Source organism: Anopheles coluzzii, chromosome 2 (genome assembly GCF_943734685.1).
Source record: "Anopheles coluzzii chromosome 2, AcolN3, whole genome shotgun sequence".
NCBI classification, from domain to species: Eukaryota; Metazoa; Arthropoda; class Insecta; order Diptera; family Culicidae; genus Anopheles; species Anopheles coluzzii.
Window position 1 is genome coordinate 89,769,955 of NC_064670.1, and position 19,602 is coordinate 89,789,556.

Below are 19,602 nucleotides of genomic sequence, written 5' to 3' on the forward strand. Positions count from 1 at the left end.
CTCAGCTCTTTCCAACATCAATCATTTAAAAAAAATGACACAGTCCTTTAACACTCTGGGCGCTGTGTGGCTCGCTTTGGAATCACAGCTTTGTTCACTCCTCTTCTCTGTGATTGGTCGCTCAGCAACTCTCAGCAGAGCGCATTGCAGCGGGAAGAAAGAGAGAGCGCATATTGCAGAAGTGGCATCGTATGTGAGGATCGGAAAGAGAGTGAACGATCGTAAGCCAATGAAACGCTCTCATCGCTCTCTTATCTTGTACTGTTTTCTCTGCAGAAAGCTGATGCAAAATGCCAGCGCCCAGAGTGTTAAAGCTAGTGATGGAGACGCCTAGTCTTTTTTAATATAATGCTCACATAAAAAATGCCATAACTGCTAAGGTGGTGCAAAGTGCAATCGAACGCAGGTTATGAATGTATAGATTTTATGATATCTTTATCGGCGATGTTTCAATTTTTATCATACAGATTCGAAGATATTCTATACTAACCCATTCAGTGTATTGCCCGAGTGGGACCCGGGCTGTGCTTTTGTTCTCCGGTTAGAGTCAATCATCGCGTGAGAGGAGGGAGAATAAAACAATTATAATGACACATTTTGCACATCATCGTTTGTGTTAAGCAACGGTTTGCAGAATGGGCCATAATTGTTCTCTTTTGTTAACTTCTTGCCATTATTTCATTATGGGTTTATAAATTTTCTAAAAATCGTGGGACTGACAGTGGGTTAGAAATCATATGTTTTTTTAAATATATTATTACTTCCAAACAGAAAAAAATGACAGTCGCACAGTTGTCAACTCACTAGACTTAACAGCATTACAAACAGCTGTCAGTAGTTCAAACCCCCATTAGACCGTGCCTCCATACGCAGGACTGACTATTCTTAGATGGGTAATCAATTAGTCACTGAAAGTTAAGCTATCTACTGGTATAGGCAGGATATGACCAGCAGCGGTTGTGCCGACGAAGAAGAAGAAAAAAAATTGAATTTTGGATTCCACTGTACCGCTTTATAAGTTTGCATATTATGTAAAATGTTTTGATAGCTTATAAGTAATAATAGTTTGAATTTTATGTATAACAATCCTTAAGCACGGCGGTCGGCGAAGTCTGGGCCGCGAGCCAAATGCGGTGCGCCGTTAAATTCGGCCCTTTCGCTAAAAAGTTTGTCGACCGCTGCTGTAGCACAATATTTTATAATATGTGTTGGTGCGTAAATAAGCGTTACAAATCTTACGTTAGTTTTATTTTCTCAAAAATTAAATAGTAGTTCAAGAACTTCAGAGGCATAACTGTTTTACAAGAAGTCAGCAATACCTCATCAACTAAAAGAATGCAATCAGGTGTACGGTTCGATGTTTAGTTGAAGTTATGTGACTGATTTTCTTTCAGTTTCTTATCTTTTACCTCTCTACAATTTATACCGTGCATGATTGTTCCGCTGAACCCACTGTATTAATACATACGCCCAAGGTATAAGTTGCATAACGAAACAAAGTACAACCAATGCCCGGATTAAGGATGGTAACCTACATTGTAGGGAATTGTAGCTCCACCTAAACATGCAAGAAAAAATATAAAAAGCTACAATCGCTCTACAGAACCGATACAAGTGAAATTTATTTCCTGTGCATTGCAACATCGACAGACCATATTTTGTATCGGAAGTGCTGGTAAAGAAATCCAATTTAAAAATATGCTAACCGAATGTGTTTTTTCCCTCTCTCTTCCATTGCTTTTCATTTATTGTAGATCGAAATTTCGTGCTCGCGCGAACGATGAAGCCAAAAACGAAAGCGCACCACTGCTAGCTAGTTCCCGTGCGCATATTTCATCCGCTGACATAGTGCCAGTCACCAGCCTGAGCTCGGAACAAGCAAAGACACCACTCAGCATAAGACAATTCATTTCCGCGTGCTGCGTGTGTGAGTGTGTGTCGGTCGAGAAAGCGGGCAGATATCATTCCCCGTTCTTCCCCGTTATAAGACGACGTACTGCGTGTCATTGCAGCTGGGAGCTTCCCGTCTTTTGCCCGCTCCTTGCACGCTGCAACTCGCACCTTCCGCGGCAACATTTCGCCCCCACCAGTAAACGCTAGCGGTAGAGCAGTACTGTTCCACACGGCACACAGGGTTAAATGAAAATGTCAGACTTTGAGCGAATAAGGCTAGTGATTCTAGGTGGAGCCGGCGTCGGCAAAAGCTGCATCATAAAACGGTTCCTATTCAAAACGTACTCCGACAAGTACCGGCCAACGGTGGAGGATCTGTACAACCGGGAGTACGATCTCGGCTCAGTTACGCTTAAGGTAAGTGGGCGGGCAGGCAGGCACCAAGGGATAACGATTTACACAGTGTCTCGCCCGTCAACATGTGTTCTATCAAACGTTTAAAATTGAAAACTTCTTGCTGGCCGCCATTGCACACAGGTCGACATCCTTGATACGTCCGGCGAGATGCAGTTTCCGGCCATGAGGCGGCTCTCGATTGCGACGGCCCACGCGTTCCTGCTCGTGTATGCGACCACGTCCGAGGCCAGCCTGGGCTGCGTGAAGCAGTGCTTCGAGGAGATACGCGAGCAGCGGGCCGACTTCCAGGACATTCCCATGGTAATCGTGGGCAACAAGTACGACCTGACCGCGTCACACCGTGAGGTTCGCATCGAGGACGTCTCCGAGTGGGTTTTCTGCGAGCTGCCGAAGCTAAAGTAAGTAACACAGATTTGGGAGCGCTCGTGGGATGGGTGTTTGGCATGGGGGGAAGGGGACTGTTTTGTTCGGAAAACAATTTCTGCTGAAAATTTCATGCAGCCGTGCATATCGCTCTGTCACATGAGCGTATAATTGCCATCCTGTTGGTTGCTGCGGCGTGCTTGTAGTATTCATAAACGTGTGCTGCTGAAGAAGAAAGACATTCACTCAACTAGAACTTGATGAAGATGCAAAAAGCGCTCGTGTCGGAAGTTTAGAAGCCCTTCAAGTGAAGAGTGAATATTTCAAAGCAGCTCAACAGACGTGTGGAAAGTTTCGTCGACATGATGAAACCTCCATTCATTCCGTACTGGGAAGTCGTTTTGATCACGAAATTGAATAACGATCATGAAAGTGTCGATGCAACTGGGGTTAGTTTGTATAATTTCAAGATTAGGTTGTATCTGTGGCTGAAACAACGGCTTGAATAGTAATAAAATATTGCTACTAAAATTTACACACACACACACACACACACCAAAAAACACACAAAACCAGACCGCGTCGGACCGCACATGCAATGTGGAAAAATACCACAGTCATCACGAACCCCACCTTAGCTGCAACCAACACGCACATCCATTAATTAATGTTGATTGTTCGAGGCCAAAATAATGGTCACCATTGTAACGTATGCTGCCAGCCGAAACACACTTTCCATTAATTTTTGTTGTTGCCCTTTTGGCGGAGCTCTTTTTCTCTTTGTTTTTTACAACAACGAGATTGAATTTTCCCAGGGTGCTGCAATTCTTCTCACAGCAGGTATATCAAATTGAAATTAATTTGTCCTCGCACAACAAACACGCCGCCACGCCACCTGCCCGTGGATGCAATAACTCCACTTATTAGCGACAGCAGCAGCAACAGCCGGATAAAACACCAAAAAGTAGCATTGTTTGTCAGAATATTGCACTCGACCCATTCAGCGTGCCCATAGCCTTTCACACGCCCATCCCGGGCAGCAGACAATTTGCTGACATTTTCAGGCGTTTTCATTTGATGCTGGTGGGATTATCCATTTAAGCTATGGGGGTGGTAGTGATGGTGCCGGCGTGTGGAGCGATGGAAATTCAATTCAAAGCCAATATTGACCATCGCATACCGCAGGACGCGGGACGGCGGGGGCTTGGTATGGCATCGATGAAAAGACTTGCTGCGTTGCATAATTCCATTCCGGGCTGTGAGTATTTGGCACTGCTGAAAGTGTTTGAATAAAGCGGTGTTTGTCGGTGCAAGCGATTGGCAGAAATTATTCAGTTCTGAGCTCGGGCGTTTGTTTCCTTCCACTCTGCTCCGTCCCGGTTGAATGGGGACCACCGATCGCTCTTTCTGTGATAAATGAACTAGTTCTAATGGGGTGTTCGCACGTTAGTGTGGGCGCCAAAGGCAAATGTACCGAGAGGTGGCGAAGCACATGTTCGCTTTCCCATCAGCATTTAAGCGCCAGCGCACAGACAAACCGGCAGCGCTCAAATGCATAATCCGGCACCTGTCCTATAATCGGGCCAGAATATCGAAATTAATTGCACGATAGGTTGTATCGGTGTTGTACCTGAATTGCAATCGTCTATTCTACGTGCATCTGAATGTGTCTGCATGTGTGTGTGTGTGTTTTTCATGTTTTGGATAATGAGTTTCCTGATAAATGAAAAAGTTTCTTGAAATTGCTTGCATTTGTAATTGTTGAGTGTATGAAGAAGAAAGAACTTAGTTTATATTCATTCCATACACAACAGTACAACCTGACCGTGTGCGCAGATGCTCAGAACCGGTATGACGTTTATTAAAATTAATCATCGACCTGAAAAGTGAATTGAAACCGGTGCGCACACGAAAATAAGGATATTATTTATCTGAATACATCCACAAGTTAGTGTTGTTATTAGTTCAACGTGACAAGGTCGGACAATGCAGCGAATTTATTCAGTGTAATAATTATTTTTGCGAACAGAGTTGCAGTGTTATTTGAATGGCTAAGAAAATACAATCAATACTGTGAGCCAAGATAATGTGCACCGGTTCAATTGAAAATAAAAATTCCTTTTTATTGTTTAATATAAATTTCTTCAACCATTTATGAAGCATTGACGAACCACACAACATAATTGAGGAAGCTTTAATGCTTTCATTTTGGTATTTTTTGTTTGTAATTTCAGCCAGTCACTGTCTCTTTTTTTACAAACATTATGGGTAATAAACCTATTCCAATACCTTTTTCCCATGAATATCTTTAAAATATTGGGTACTGAAAAAATCCTAAAACAGTACTTCTGACAAATTGCTGTTCAAACAGCAGTAGATAATAGCATGAATAAATAAGAAACTGATGTGAAGAACTTTAAATTTCGTGAAGATGGAGTTTTTTCTCATCGAAAAATCATCGCTGCCAACGCGAAACAACTATTCATTTTTAGCCAATGAAGAATCCACCACAGGATGTTCTACTTTGAAAGCTTTTAAAGTCCTGCACAATGCACGCCTTTCTAGCACGAGTATCAAATGACAATGATGGAAAATTAAATGAAATAGTTGTCAAGTCACGTTCGCTAAGCACTTTGCGTTAGGCAGCAGCGTGATAGTAAGACGACAGTAGATTTGATTTCACCAACTTCGTCGATGTTCCGTACAGTCATCCGGGTGTCGGCAACGCTCGTTTCACTTGTAAATTGTTCACAAGCTATCGTGGTTTGAGTGATGGATCATGCATACAGCATCGGATATCCTCTCTCTGTTCACGGAAGCGCGCCCCACGATTGACACGGCTGACATTGTACACATCTTGCTCGAACGATGGCGCACCGTAGCGGGCCGTAGTTCGCAAAGGTCACGAATCGAAAACTGATTCCTGAACATGACGAATGCTACACGCTCTCCTGGTTCATGGATCATTTATTACGCCGATAGTGCCGAACGCGACAGGGCTGTGCAAAGATGGGCCCAATAATCGTCAGCATAAGCACGGTTTCGTAATCCCGATCCATTTTCGGGATGGTCCAATGCGTAGACGCTACGTTGGCATCATGGCACAAAACAAAAGACCTCCCACTCCCACTGTGCATGTAGGTGAAGGATTGTGAATCGTTTGATGCGCGGAAAGATATATCGTGACTTTTTTCCGGCTTCCCTTGTTTGAAGTTGGTGGCGCAATCTTGCCGCTGCCGCTGGATAACAAAGCGACGGAATGGCATCGAGATTTTCGACAGATGGTTCGTACCCTCGGGACTACCCATGGACTACGACCCGGCACGAGGCGACCCGTGGATAAAAATTCGGCACTCACGGTATGCGTGTATGTTGAATAAATATATCTTCAACCGAAATCGCACTCTTCGCATGCCACCAGCGCTCTGTTTGTTAGGCCAAGGCAAAGCAACCACTTGTCATGTTTTGTGGCACGGTCGGCTGTCAAGTGGTCGGCGCCACAGAGCACGTACTGGGTAGGCTTACCAAAACGAGGGCTGTGAAAATTGACAGAGCAGTGGTAACGTGACTAAAGCCAATTGTGTGGGATAAATCTTAATTCAATCTTTTCGCCTCGCGCAGTCTTTAACAACCACTGATGGTGAATTCGTGAAAAGAGATCGTGTAGCGGCTACAGATTTTTACAGTGCGGGATTCGTTTGTGCTTTTGGTTCTACTTCATAAACTTTTTTACGTCTTCACACGCACTTCTCCTCCTAACCATTTTGGTCTTACATAAAACATTGCACAAATTGACTCGTTCACAGCTATTCACTATGGCCACACATTTATTTTACTCGTAACAAGTGGTACAGACAATGCAAGTAATACTCATACTCATACTTTAATGGTTCGTAAATACATTGGAATTCAAAAAAGCTTTTTCTACGCTAGGCATCAAAACTGGCTTGAACAACAGAAGCAACCACCAGGGACAAAGCAACGAAATAGTACATACACACATATTGGAGGAAAAACAAGCGCCAATTATGGCATTTTCTGCAAACATAAAGAGCTTTTATTTTACATTATGCCATTATGCTGCAACTGGTGGAGGTTAAAGCGAAGCTTAAAAAAGAAAACTTCTATGGAAGAGAAGTTGTTCATTTTGCAATCATCCACACACAGTTAAACTGATAATAATGTTTGAAAAGCAAATAGAGAACAAAAAAAGTAAATGCAGAACAAAACTGCTGGCAAAGGGTAATTGGACCGAAACGAAACGAATTATACAACCACAAGAATGAATGAACCTTTATTGCCTGTACAGACTGTGACCGAGCCCGGGAAATGTATTCCACACTGTCTCGCTCGATAAGTTTTCTGCGGAATGGAACGGTCTCTTTGGCTTTAGCACATTCCACATAGCTCTACGATGTTTTACGATCGTGAACGCAAGATTAAATTTTCGTCATATGAGGGGATTATAACTGTTGAATATATTCGCTAGGTTAGGGGAAATATATTAAAATTATGTGTGCAATAACGGCACAAACAATATACGAGAACTGGTTTGGATGTGTTGACAATTATTTTATAATAATTCAACTAAAACTTGCTTTTTACAGGTTGCTTCAGATGGGCACTGTAGGAATGAGCTTTGACTCATAAATTATGTTACAAATCGTAAAATGTAAAATTACGATGTAATGTAATGTAATTAGGTCGGTTAAAGTAATGATGCGATTTGATAAATGGGCCATCAATATACAGTCAGTCCAAAAAGTATTCGTCTAGCTGAATATTTTAAAGAAAAAGGCAAATTATGGCCGCAATAGGCATGGAGCAGTAAAAGTAGTGATGAGGTTTGATAAAAGGACCTTCAATGCACACGTATTGCTAAAAAATAACCAATAAGATAGTGTAATAATAAATCATTCATTTAAAAAACTAAAAAAGTCGTTTTCACTTAAAAAGTATTCGTCTATTAGGTTTTTGGTGAAATATGCGTTAGAGAACAAAGGTTATGGAATCAAAAACTGTCTTGATCTTGTATTTTATTGCATTCATGATTATTAGTGACTTCTTGACCAACGCCATAACTCATTTGAATCTCAAAAAGGGCGTATTTTTTACCCAATCATCCTGAAAGACTTGTTTGAATTAATCTCTGGGAGAAATATTGCATTTCCGGGCCACGTGGATAGTTCCATTGAAAAATTGGCAACTGACATCATATTGAGAGTCTACCAAATCATTTTCATCAGTTTAGTTTCAGCTTGTTCGGGCAGATAACAATGCTATGTATGTTCTCCCGCTCGACTTACCTTATACTTTTTAAATAAAGTTCCTCAGAACTGGGACTCAAAGTACTTCAATGCTGCAAGAATATGTTTCCAAATTTCTTTTCCCATAAATTTGAATCTCTTTTTTTTCTTGATCTTATTAGCCATCATGAAATGCACTGATTCCTGAGTAATATTTGATTTTTTTGGACATTAATCCGCTTCTTTCGTTAGATTAACCGTCAAGAATGGCTGCTTACATGGCAGTTTGGCCATTTTTCTGACACTAATTGTGTGACTAACTCGGATCAAATGAAGGAACGAGGGCTCCCACACATTTTGTAACCTTCATAAATTCTTGATCTTATTAGCCATCATAAAATGCACTGATTCCTGAGTAATATTTGATTTTTTGGACATTAATCCGCTTCTTTCGTTAGATTAACCGTCAAGAATGGCTGCTTACATGGCAGTTTGGCCATTTTTCTGACACTAATTGTGTGACTAACTCGGATCAAATGAAGGAACGAGGGCTCCCACACATTTTGTAACCTTCATAAATTGGTAGGATAGGTTATGCATAAGTTTAAGATACGGTTTTTGCCATCATGCTCCATTCATTTAGATCCCCGCCTTTGGTGTCTCACTGACCGCTCTAAAAGCAATTGAAACAATGGAAATGCATTAATTTAGAAGGAAGGCCCTAGACAGATTGATAATAATACACCTGTTTCCATCTACGTTCGAATCTAGTGCCATTTGCATCGAATCGCAAACCGCCTGCTTTGAATCGTATGCCACTTCGATTGAATGCGTGCAACCATGGTTGAATCGCGTGCCAGTACGGTTGAATCGCGTTCCACTATGGTCGAATCATATGCCACTACGATCGAATCGTGTGCCGCTACCATTGGATTTCTGAAAACAAGAGCATAGTAAACTGTTTGTTTACGTTTGAAAGCTGTTTCTTTCTTCCCCGACTGCATTTCGTTTTTAAAATACTAATAAAAGGTAATTATTCCCTGATTATAGGTAAACCCGACGAATATTGGTTGAAAACAAGGATTTTACCATCAACAAGGGACCATGGTTTAAACCAATATTCGTGATTTACCTATAATCAGAGAATTCCTTTTTATTAGTATTTTACTAGCTAAATGCCGTCGGTGAAGAAAGAAAAAGCTTTCAAACGTAAACAAACAGTTTACTATGCTCTAGCTTTCACCGCGAGGCCACATGAGGTGAAATATACAGCGAAATGAACTATTTGACAGGCGAAATATCTGACGGATAAAGCATCACAGCAACCAGCTGATGTGCAATGTAAACAAATAACATGCACAAAATCGTAATTAAAACCATTAAATATCTTCAATATCGAGTACTTCGTCAATTTTCAGTAAACAGTTCATAATTTCTTCCAATTAGGGAATGTTTTGCTTGAGAAGATATTATTTTTAATAGAATTTCGAAAGCGGATGTTGCGTCTCCCCCAACCCTTTAGCTGTACCTGTCAGATATTTCACCTGTCAAATAGTTCATTTCGCTGTATATTTCACCTCATGTAGCCGCGCGGTCAGAAATCCAATGGTAGCGGCACCACCGACAAACCGACGTGACACTTCGAACAAAATGAGCTTCAAAAGTTGACTCCTTATTTCAAATGAAAATACGTTAAACACTAGCGCCATCTCTATAATGATTCGCTTACTACATTGACACAGAGAAGAAACTGCTAAATCCCCTTTTTTTTCTTCGCAAATTCCAATGCGTATTGTTTTATGTACTTCTCACATCTTTTGCATTGATTTGGAAACTTATAAAATGATTTTCCTGGGTGTTTTGTCCAATAATTCTTACAAAATCGTGCCTCACACTTCCTTTGCAATTTGTATTTAGAAAAGTTGTTTACATCGAAGCAGCAGTGAACAGAGCTTACTTTGACAGAAGTGATCGCCTCACTGGTAACTGACAGTACTTTCGTGTGGGACACTTTTGTAACGCCAGTTTCACGTCGGTTTGTCGGTGGCGGCACACGATTCGATCGTAGTGGCATATGATTCGACCATAGTGGAACGCGATTCGACCGTAGTGGAACGCGATTCAACCATGGTTGCACACATTCAATCGAAGTGGCATGCGATTCAAAGCAGGCGGTTTGCGATTCGATGCAAATGGAACTAGATTCGAACGTAGATGGAAACAGGTGTAATTTTAATTCATATCTCCGTAGTGCTTGGTCAATGTAAATGATAAAAAGCTAGATGGAAGAATACTTTTTGCACGCCCATCAAACGACTTTTTTTAAATTTTTTTATGTATTTTGGTTGCTATTGCACTATTTAAATGATTATTTTTTAGCAATACGTGTGTATTAATAGTCCCTTTATCAAACCTTATCATTACTTTTACTGCCCCTTGCTTATTGCGGCAATAATTCGCCTTTTTTCTTTATAATATTCAGCTGGGCGAATACGTTTCGGACTGACTGTACACGTTTGGCTAAAAAATATGCATTAAAATAGTGCAATAGCAACTAAAACACATTAAAAAACTTTAAAAAAAGTCCTATGACGGTGTGTGCTATGATCCAACATCTCCCACCCTCATAAGTGGTTCTTCTGGAATGAATTAAATTGAGTGTTCGGAGCGATAGTTTGGATCGTCGCAGGATGAATGTTCAGTCAACCCATGTTGCTGCGATATCACCGTTATATTACTAGCTGTGTCGAGCTGTAGATTGACTGTAATACCATTGATGGAATGTTGTAGGAATGAATTTTCTTGGGTGTTGAGTGATGTGAATCACAATGTAGACGCCTCTGGAATGCAATTTTTCTTGTTCACTTGATGATGATTGTTGTGTTAATTTCTCCTTATTTGTCATCTCCTCTTCCTCGGCGGATTTTTTTCGGGAAACATTCACAGTAGCCTTCTGTGTGTCCAATACGATTGCATTTTCTACATTAGTGTGTCGAGTATTGCCAATCTCGAACAAAGTTTATCTGACCGCAGACCTACGCAGACATATAAACCAAACACTTCAAATGATCAGTCTTCATATTGTGGAACTCTGAATCTTCACAAACTCGGCAGCGACATCTTTGAGATCCTTTGCATCCGATTCGAAAAAATCTTCGTATCGTCGAAACAATTTTCGTAATTTTCCTCTGTTTTCTGCATTGAAGATAAATTCGGTCATGTTCATGACTACGAATTGTTCCGTACTATTGGTTCCCGATGATGTAGTTTCCAATAGCTTTAACAGAGCCCTGAGAATCGCTAATTTAATGTTCTGGTCTTCTTGAGGCATCCTGCTTGCTTCTAGAATTAAATATCTTCGTCGCCAATTGTTGTGTATTGAAATGCCAGACTACGATGTGTTCTATATGAGAGGTTTAGTCAGACTGATTGTTTTATTTGTATTCTCTACTTTTATAGTCCAGACTGCAACAATGTGAGCAATGATCAACTAATAGTTATGATATAATAATGTCATTGTTATAGTGTTTGCTATGATCCAACAGGTAGCAACATAAAATCAACAGGCAATCTATGATCTATGATGAAACAGGAAATTCATGTTCTGGAATTGCGTACGAGTGAATAGGCACAAGCTTTGTCTCTCATTTTTAACTGCTATTAAATTCTAGGAAGATAGAGATTTAAGAAAGTGGTCTCATGGAAGCATGTCCCTCGACTTAACATCAAGGGTTCAAGCTCCGTATGGGCCAAGGACTGTCTGTCCTGAGTAATTTATAAGTCGTTGAGAGCCAAGTCCATTAGTGGTAAAGATAAGCTATGACCAACAACGGATGCGCCAAAGAAGTAGTAGAAGAATGATTTCAGGCGTTAAAGACATTTCGTCATATCTTAAACGCTTAAAAATCAAATATTTGTTCATGTATATTTTCTAATTCTAAATTATTAACGCGGCCAAACAATATAAACATATTTTAATAACAAGTGAGATTACATCTTGTGTTAACCAATGGGGTAGCTAAATAAATTTCAGAAATTGCTTGTCATTATATATAACACATGGGATTATTTTCACTTTTCCGAATAAAATTGTTGTGTATTATGTTTGTTCGTATTGTTTCCCAACGTCCATAAAAAAATTCACCTATGAAGTACGAATTCAAAAGGCAATATAGTAGCAGTCATACCTGACCTATATCTCAGCAGTCTCAAAACTGACGACATTGATGTAAATCGGAAATGATCCCGAACACTGCCTTTTTGGAAATGTTTATTTTTTCTGTTTATTTCAACACGCGCAACGGATTATTTTAAAGTCGAACCATATACTCTTATATAAGCTGTGTACGTAGAAAGCAAAAGTATATGATGCACAGTGAAAACGCAAAGTCGCACAAGTGATCTCGAATCTCGACAGCGCCGCTGTAAAACCGTACTTTTGTGAAGCACAACACGGCACGACGTATATGAAACGATTGTAGTTTTGCTACAAGTATTGTTGTGGGGATAACAATAACCAGCGCTGAGCTGTGTTTACCATCAGTGAAAACTACTTCCAACTGATAATGCGAGCAACGGTGATGATGGCGTGTTTGGGGCGAACACCAATCACTCCCCCAGACTACCAGCTCTCCTTGGTTGACTATTGTACCAGCGTGTTTCAATCAATACTACATGCCACAATCCTTCCTGCTTCCCTTGGTTGGTCATCATGCTGCCGGCGCAAACTTTCGCCAACCAACGATGTGCTACGCTTGGTAGAGAAACTTGTCCTGCCAACTGCTGATGCTGGCAGGTTCATCAATGTCCTTCCAGTGCAGACGATGCGCCACGCAACACGCCACACACATACACACACGTACAGACGCAGTTAGATAGAGATAAAAAGTGCTACCGAGAGTACGAGAAGCAAAACATAATCGGTTGCTTAACGGGTTTCAATTGTTTCTTCGTCTGCGTTCCCGGATAATGGTGCGTTCGTGGGGTAGTGAGAGAAAAAGGGAGGAAGGGAAGGTTGTGCTTCCGGAACTGGAGCGGAAAGCTCAGTGTAATGGTCTAATCGCATCCGTTTTGGGGTGGGAAGGAGTTTTGCACATTTTTGCACTGTTCTGATGGTACTGCGTTGTGGTGCCAGAGCCTGTTCGTTTTCTTGTTGAAACATGCAGAATATGCGCCTGCAGGATGCAACACCGAGCGTGACAGTGCCGGGGAGCCGAGCAACGAGAGAGAGAGAGAGAAAGAGAAAAAAATCACCACCACTCTGCTGATTTGATGCACCGTAACACGGAAGGGTGCTTCACAACCGAGGTCTGGCAAACAAAGCAAAAAAAAAAAAAATACACAATCTGAAAACACCTGAAGAGAAAGTAACCAATTCACGAACGGTGGAACTAATCTAATTTTAATTGCACACACTCAGGCGCCCGGCCGGGGTTAGCAAGCGTGTTGGTGAAGCCGTTCTGGTTGTGGAAAATTGAAATCTACTTTCATCCGGTAAGCACCGAATGACATGGTTAGATCGCATTTGTTCTGTTTGCAGTGGTCTCGTTGGTCGTGATGCAAGGTCAGTAGCTAGAGATATGAAAAAACTGTAATGGTAGTTCTGTCTGGTTTTTGTTTTGCTGGTACACGCAGTGTTGCGAGCATCAAATTTGAGCGCGTTGAAAAACCATAATAACCAAGGCTAATTTGCTTTCTACACTCCCGCCAAGATATGACACTTTGTTGCGGAGCGCAACCTGTTTTGTAGCCTGTTTTTTTTTTGGCCAAATATTCACACGATCTGGCAAACAGATATCTAAACTTTTGTGCCGGTTTAAACTAGTGAGGGTAAATGTTCCATCTGCAGGTCGGCAAGCGTTTAATTGCGAACCGTACTTCCATGTGCCGTACCCAAACTGCCGTCGAGGGCAACAAATATTCATAACGCAACCCACAAAACTCAAAAATGGAAAACAGCTCCCAGTTTTGTTTTTTGTGTTTTGTGTTTGGGAGCTAAATGCGTGGCAGAAGCGTTAGCATGAACTCCGCACCACCACTCAAATCGAGTATAATGCTAGCAGGGCGGTCGTCACTCTTCTTGGGGTCGAGCTGGGTCTGCGTGCCAAGCGAAGTCTTCACCAGCTTGGCAGCTGGCATGTAAAAATGCGATATGTTATTTTGCATGCGCCTTCGAAACGGTTCGGAACGGTTGGCAGGGATAAAGATTGACGTAGAGAAAATCTGAACAGTGTCTAGCGCTATTGATATAAAAAAGAAAAGAAAAAAACATTGCAAACATGTGAAGAGCTACCGTCGAGGATGATAGCACGGTTGGGGAGTAGATATGGTAAAATGAAATGCGCGTGTGCTATTGCCTTCTCCACTGAAGTACGGTGCATTAATTACAATTTTTCGCCCAAGCTAATATCCTCTAAATATTAAACTGCTTTTTTGAACTGCACACACACACACACACACCCAGACTCGAATTGAAGGGTTCGCTCGAACGGTTGTGAAACAGCTTGGATTTGGTTATGCTAAACAAACAACGCCTACAAAGCAGAGTACGGCAAACCTGAACCAGGCAGTATCAATTTAAATTGATTATTTTAATCAGCATTTTAAAACACGTTGCGTAAAGCGGCGATGAGTTGCGTAATCGTTTCGCAGAAAGCTGGAGAGCTTTCACCTTGCCCGCACACACACACAAACATACACACAGACACACAAACCTGCATAAAACCAATACCAAAACTCTCATCCTCGTCAGAGTCGGTGTCCCTTCGAGAGGAGTTAAACTAGCAAATTTCCCCATATTGCTCTATTTCACCAATTCCCTTTACATCGCCAGCCCCGGGGGGACCACTTCGAGCGATGGTTTTGTATGCTGCCCAATCTGGGTCGCTAGCAGAAAGCGACGCTGAAGAGCAGGTGAAAATTGGACGGTCACCGTCGTCTCGCACTCCTCTCCATTGCTTCTTGGCACCGTTGCCGTGTCTTTCACACGTCCAAGGTGTGCACAATGAGCGCCACAGCTTAATGACGGGACGAGCACAGGAAAAGGTCAACCGTTTGATTGTGTGATTGAGGTTGCCTGGTTGGCTGTGTGCTAGTCAGTGCTGGTGCCCTTGCCACCATACGGCTAATTGAATATGGAGCGGAAGGGCACTTGGTGCCAACAGAGCGGGTTCGTAGGATATAGCGAACCGAAGAAACCATCTTATCATGGTCAAATGTGATTGGCTATCGCATGGGCAAGGAGGCAAAGTGGAACGGGGAAAGTCATTTGTTCGATGGTGTGAGATGGGTAAGAACGATAAGCCACATTCCAGCGAATGCATCGATTTATTTCCCGCACGAGCGATCATCACCGTTTCTTGTGTGGTGCTTTAGCTTGGAACAGATTTATGTTTCTTTCCATCATCTTCTCCCTCTCAGGTGGGTAAGGTAAATGAACCCGATCATTTCAAAGCCGATGAATATACTGAAGGTTCAAACTGCTCGCCACTAACGTTAAAAAAACACATAGATGACGTAAGCAGCGCAACCCTTCCTTTGATCTATTTTTAATTTCTTTATTTTATTTTATTTTTTGCTTCACAACCATAAGGATGATTGGTGGTAGAAAAAAAGGGCAAGCTGTGTTTGGTGCACTTCGGTGGAGAGCTGTTTCATGTCCCTTCCCGCCTGCAAGTGCATCTGTTTGTGACAACTTCCGTAGTAGGTTTAACGAAAGTGGACCTGCAGAGAATGGTAGAGAAAAGAAAAATCTAATTAATTGGGAATTTGTGTACCAGTTAGAGAACGGTCAATTTGGCCATTTTTTACCTTTATTTATTTAGAATGACCTTTACTGAACGAACGCAGAATCGTTGCAAATTGGTTGGAATAACGTTTTCTACCCAAACTGTTTTCTGGAATTGGTGACGCTGGTTTTTGGTATTTTTTTAAAATAATTTTTTCTATCATTCATCATTTGTAGTGTGCGTAACACAAGTCATAGAGGGTTTTTCAAGTCAATTTCCTTTTACGAGTTTCCAAATCAATCTTTTGAAAAACATCTTGCAGGCGGTGAATGATGATGTGCACATTCGGAAGTGACTTGGGAAACCCTGTTAGACTTTTCTAATAAAAACATAATTCGAAGCAAGCCCGTTGTTTCGCAATGAAAATAGTTTTTTTGTCACTGAATGTTTAAAATTTATATCATTACAGATAAACAGGTCAAGCGTGTTATCCCTCAAATTTGATTAACGATGTTATGGTAAATAAAAGCGAAAATCATCTAATCGTCCTTTGGTTTACAAGTTTATAAATAGAAGGGATGGAAAAAATCTCGCTTTGGCTGGTTATTTGATTCTCTATATTCGACGGATTCCTGTCATTCGTTTACTATTTTAAGTTTATAAGTACTAGGCGTCTCCATCGTCGGGAATGGTGGGACATTATTATGATTTTTTTTCTTGGTACTATTTCGGTATTGGAATGTAGATAAAAAATGATGTGTGTGTGTGTTTTTTTTTTCTTATTTTATATTGTAAGATTCTGTGGTCCAATTAAAAGTCCACCATTACTATTGGAGGACTCTCTGAATGAAGATCGATCTGCTCCAACCTCGCAGGAGTTATCGAATCGGCCAGTCCCATATCACATACAAAATGCATATGACAAGGTCACTCGAACTTTAATTCAATAACGAACATATTCGCCATCTGTGAACTGTTATTCACTGTAACGATTTGCTGATCAATTGTAAAATAAACCAACCCAAGCGAACATAAATAATAATAATAATGTCTTTCAAAGCTTGTATGGCCGGTGTTGAGACGGCCTTAACTGACACCGGGTTGTTGATGTTCGAACGATTTCAAACATCTATAATTTTGCATATTGATAGGCGCTATCAGAGTCCACTAGATGGCGTAAAGGGCTCTAATCGTCGAAAATAGATCGTTGAAAAGAGAGGACACTCGAAGAGAAGCAACCAACCAGCTCTCCAAAAAGGGGACAAGTCGCGGCTAGGGTCAGAAAGGGTCAAATCGATTTGAGTGCGCGCAAAACATAAAACAGATTCATTCGCAAAGGAAAAGCCAAGATGTTTGTAAAGTGCAGAATATAGAAACAAATCTCGCAACCAAAAACTTGGTTTTCGTGTTTAAAATCTAAATATTAGCCCTTTGCAAAAGCGATCGTCGCAACAGTCGGCGATGACTCCGTTTTGGCATAGGAATACTCCTTGCAATGGAACGGCCAAAAGCAGCCATAGGGTTTCAGGTATTTTATCGGCTTTACATACATCGTTCCATATGTCCAACTGCAAGCCTTTTTTAACTAAACCTCAACTCATCACCTTACTCAACTTTCAATTCTTGATGGAAATGTCTGTATTATCGATTTTTATACTACTTGTCTAGCTGCTCCAGCCTCCCAGGCCAGGACTTATTTATTTCTACTCGAAACCCCTCTTCAAATTTTCTGCCAACTGTTTAGACTGGCCAACACAGACAGGTGATCAGCACTGGGGCTCAAATCGAAGCTTTAGCCAGTCAATATGGACGTATGGAGGAATTTTACAGAAGCTATAATGGTCCCAAGTAGCGTAAACTCTTTTTAGTTCATGACTCTTTTTGTAGTGGTAATCGTAAATTGACTGATTTATATTAAACTTACTGATTATTCTTCTCCTTTAACACAACAACCATAGGGATCAAGGACTCCCTTATCTTGTAATAATCCTACCTTTAAGTGACTTTTTTATCCTTAACATTTTGGTAAGTCGTGCGAGTTGACGACTGCCCAGAAACTAACCGATAACGTTGTTAAATTTGATCTGTCCACAACAGAGTCAATACTGTATAGCGTGACAAGTATGATTTACAAATAAATGATGGGCTAAACGAATGAATAATTGCTAATATTGTTCCATGTTTTTTTATGCAAATATTTAGATTTTAACTTCATTTAGAACTATAAAATTTGCTTCAACATAATGCATAATGCATTCTACATATATATATTTTTTTGGTGGAAAATAATAATGAAATAATGTTAATACAACATTTTTTTTTTCTTTGGCTCAACAACCGATATCGGTCAAGGCCTGCCTGTACCCACTAGTGGGCTTGGCTTTCAGTGACTAATTGATTCCTCCCCATAGCTGGATAGTCAGTCCTACGTATAGCGGCACGGTCTATTTGGGGATTGAACCCATGACGGGCATGTTGTTAAGTCGTACGAGTTGACGACTGTACTACGAGACCGGCCTAAATACAACATATACACGGCCAATAATTGGGCAACAAAATTTCCTTCTTATTGGTTTTAGGCTTGGCATATCGGCCTGACACAGGTTTATAAAAATTAGTTGTTTCTGTTAGTTGTATCTTAGTTGTACTGGATAAACTGGTGTGGAACGCAAAACTATCGAAAAAAAAACAACCGAGCGAGTACTATTTTTGGAATATGTGATATAGATGATTTAGTGTATCTTGTGATATAGAACTCAGTAGTAGTAGTAGTAGTAGTAGTATTTGTTTATTGAATAATTACATTATTGCGCGTATCGCATTTTTCCTACAATTTTTAATGGGTCCATCATTTTAGACTCTCCTCATTGTTCTTTAATATTTGTTAAATATAACATTGTTGGAGTTCTATTTTGCTAATTCTAGGAATGGTTTATGAGTGATAGTGGGGATATAGAACTCATAATACAATGGCTCATTAAAAATCCATTATTACATGAACATAGTGAACAGTAATAATTGGAGGATTAAAGTTTTTTTTTAGATAGAAAAACGCCATGGGAATTAATTAGACCGTTTTCTCATATCGAAAAAAAAGTTTACAATTTGTTCGGGGAATTAATCCTTCTTTATTCATTTTTTTTTATTCTCGTCGCGTTATTTATGCATTTTCCTTAAATAACTGAATTCCTGGCCATATTAATCTACGAGATGGGGTTATAGTTTTACTTGATCTACTTTTTTTAAATAAGATATTTATTTGTATGGTTCCTCAAAGCTATTTAGCTATGCATTTTCCTGAGAAAACGTATCCGTTGTTCCAATAATATACTGCTAATTTTAATTCCTTTGAGCAAAGAGCAAAAGTGAAACCCTATTCCTTGGACAGCCAATCTTGTCTTACATTTTAATTGCCTTTTCATTCAAAGCTGCCTCCGTGATGTTCCAAAGTAATACTAACAAACAAACTTCATCCCACCATTGGCGTCTCGTTACAAAAGCTGCCGTATGTTACACCGTCCCTGCTCAAGCTTATTGCTATCGTTCCGGTTGTATGCATTTCGCTTTTTATTGCACAGCCCTTAATCAAGCACGTGCTAGCTTTTTAATGTGCTTTCATTTTCGCTCGAGATGATTAGCGCAAATGGATACTGCTTGTATGCCGCAGCGAGAACCGCTCCACCGGAAACCGTTCCATGCGAAACGAATGAAACTGACACACACACCCACACACACTGATTAAAAACTTTGCTCCGGTAATAATTCCGAAAGGTTGTCTACGGTCTCGCGCCCTGCCATTCGTATGAATTAATCAAAAGCCTCTTGGCCAAAGGGGGGTCCTTCGGGGTTCAATCGTCGTTAAAGAGAAGGTAACGAAACGCCGCCCTACTCCACTCGGCAGCAATTACTGTGACAGTTCAGCGCGGACATACCGAAAACACGAAGCGCACACAAAA

At 40.8% G+C, this 19,602-nt stretch overlaps 1 protein-coding gene across 4 annotated transcripts in view; it reads left to right on the forward strand.

Annotated features, from left to right (window-relative positions):
- The window catches only part of LOC120951048 (GTP-binding protein Di-Ras1), a 49,369-nt gene that overhangs the window by 26,757 nt on the left and 3,010 nt on the right, over positions 1 to 19,602 (forward strand). For all 4 annotated transcript variants that reach the window (XM_040369540.2, XM_040369541.2, XM_040369542.2 and 1 more), the window contains exons 3-4: positions 1,755 to 2,310; positions 2,431 to 2,708. In XM_040369540.2, the coding sequence (XP_040225474.2) occupies positions 2,140 to 2,310; positions 2,431 to 2,708 (449 nt within the window). In that variant the 5' untranslated portion in view covers positions 1,755 to 2,139. The remainder of the gene's footprint in view (positions 1 to 1,754; positions 2,311 to 2,430; positions 2,709 to 19,602) is intronic.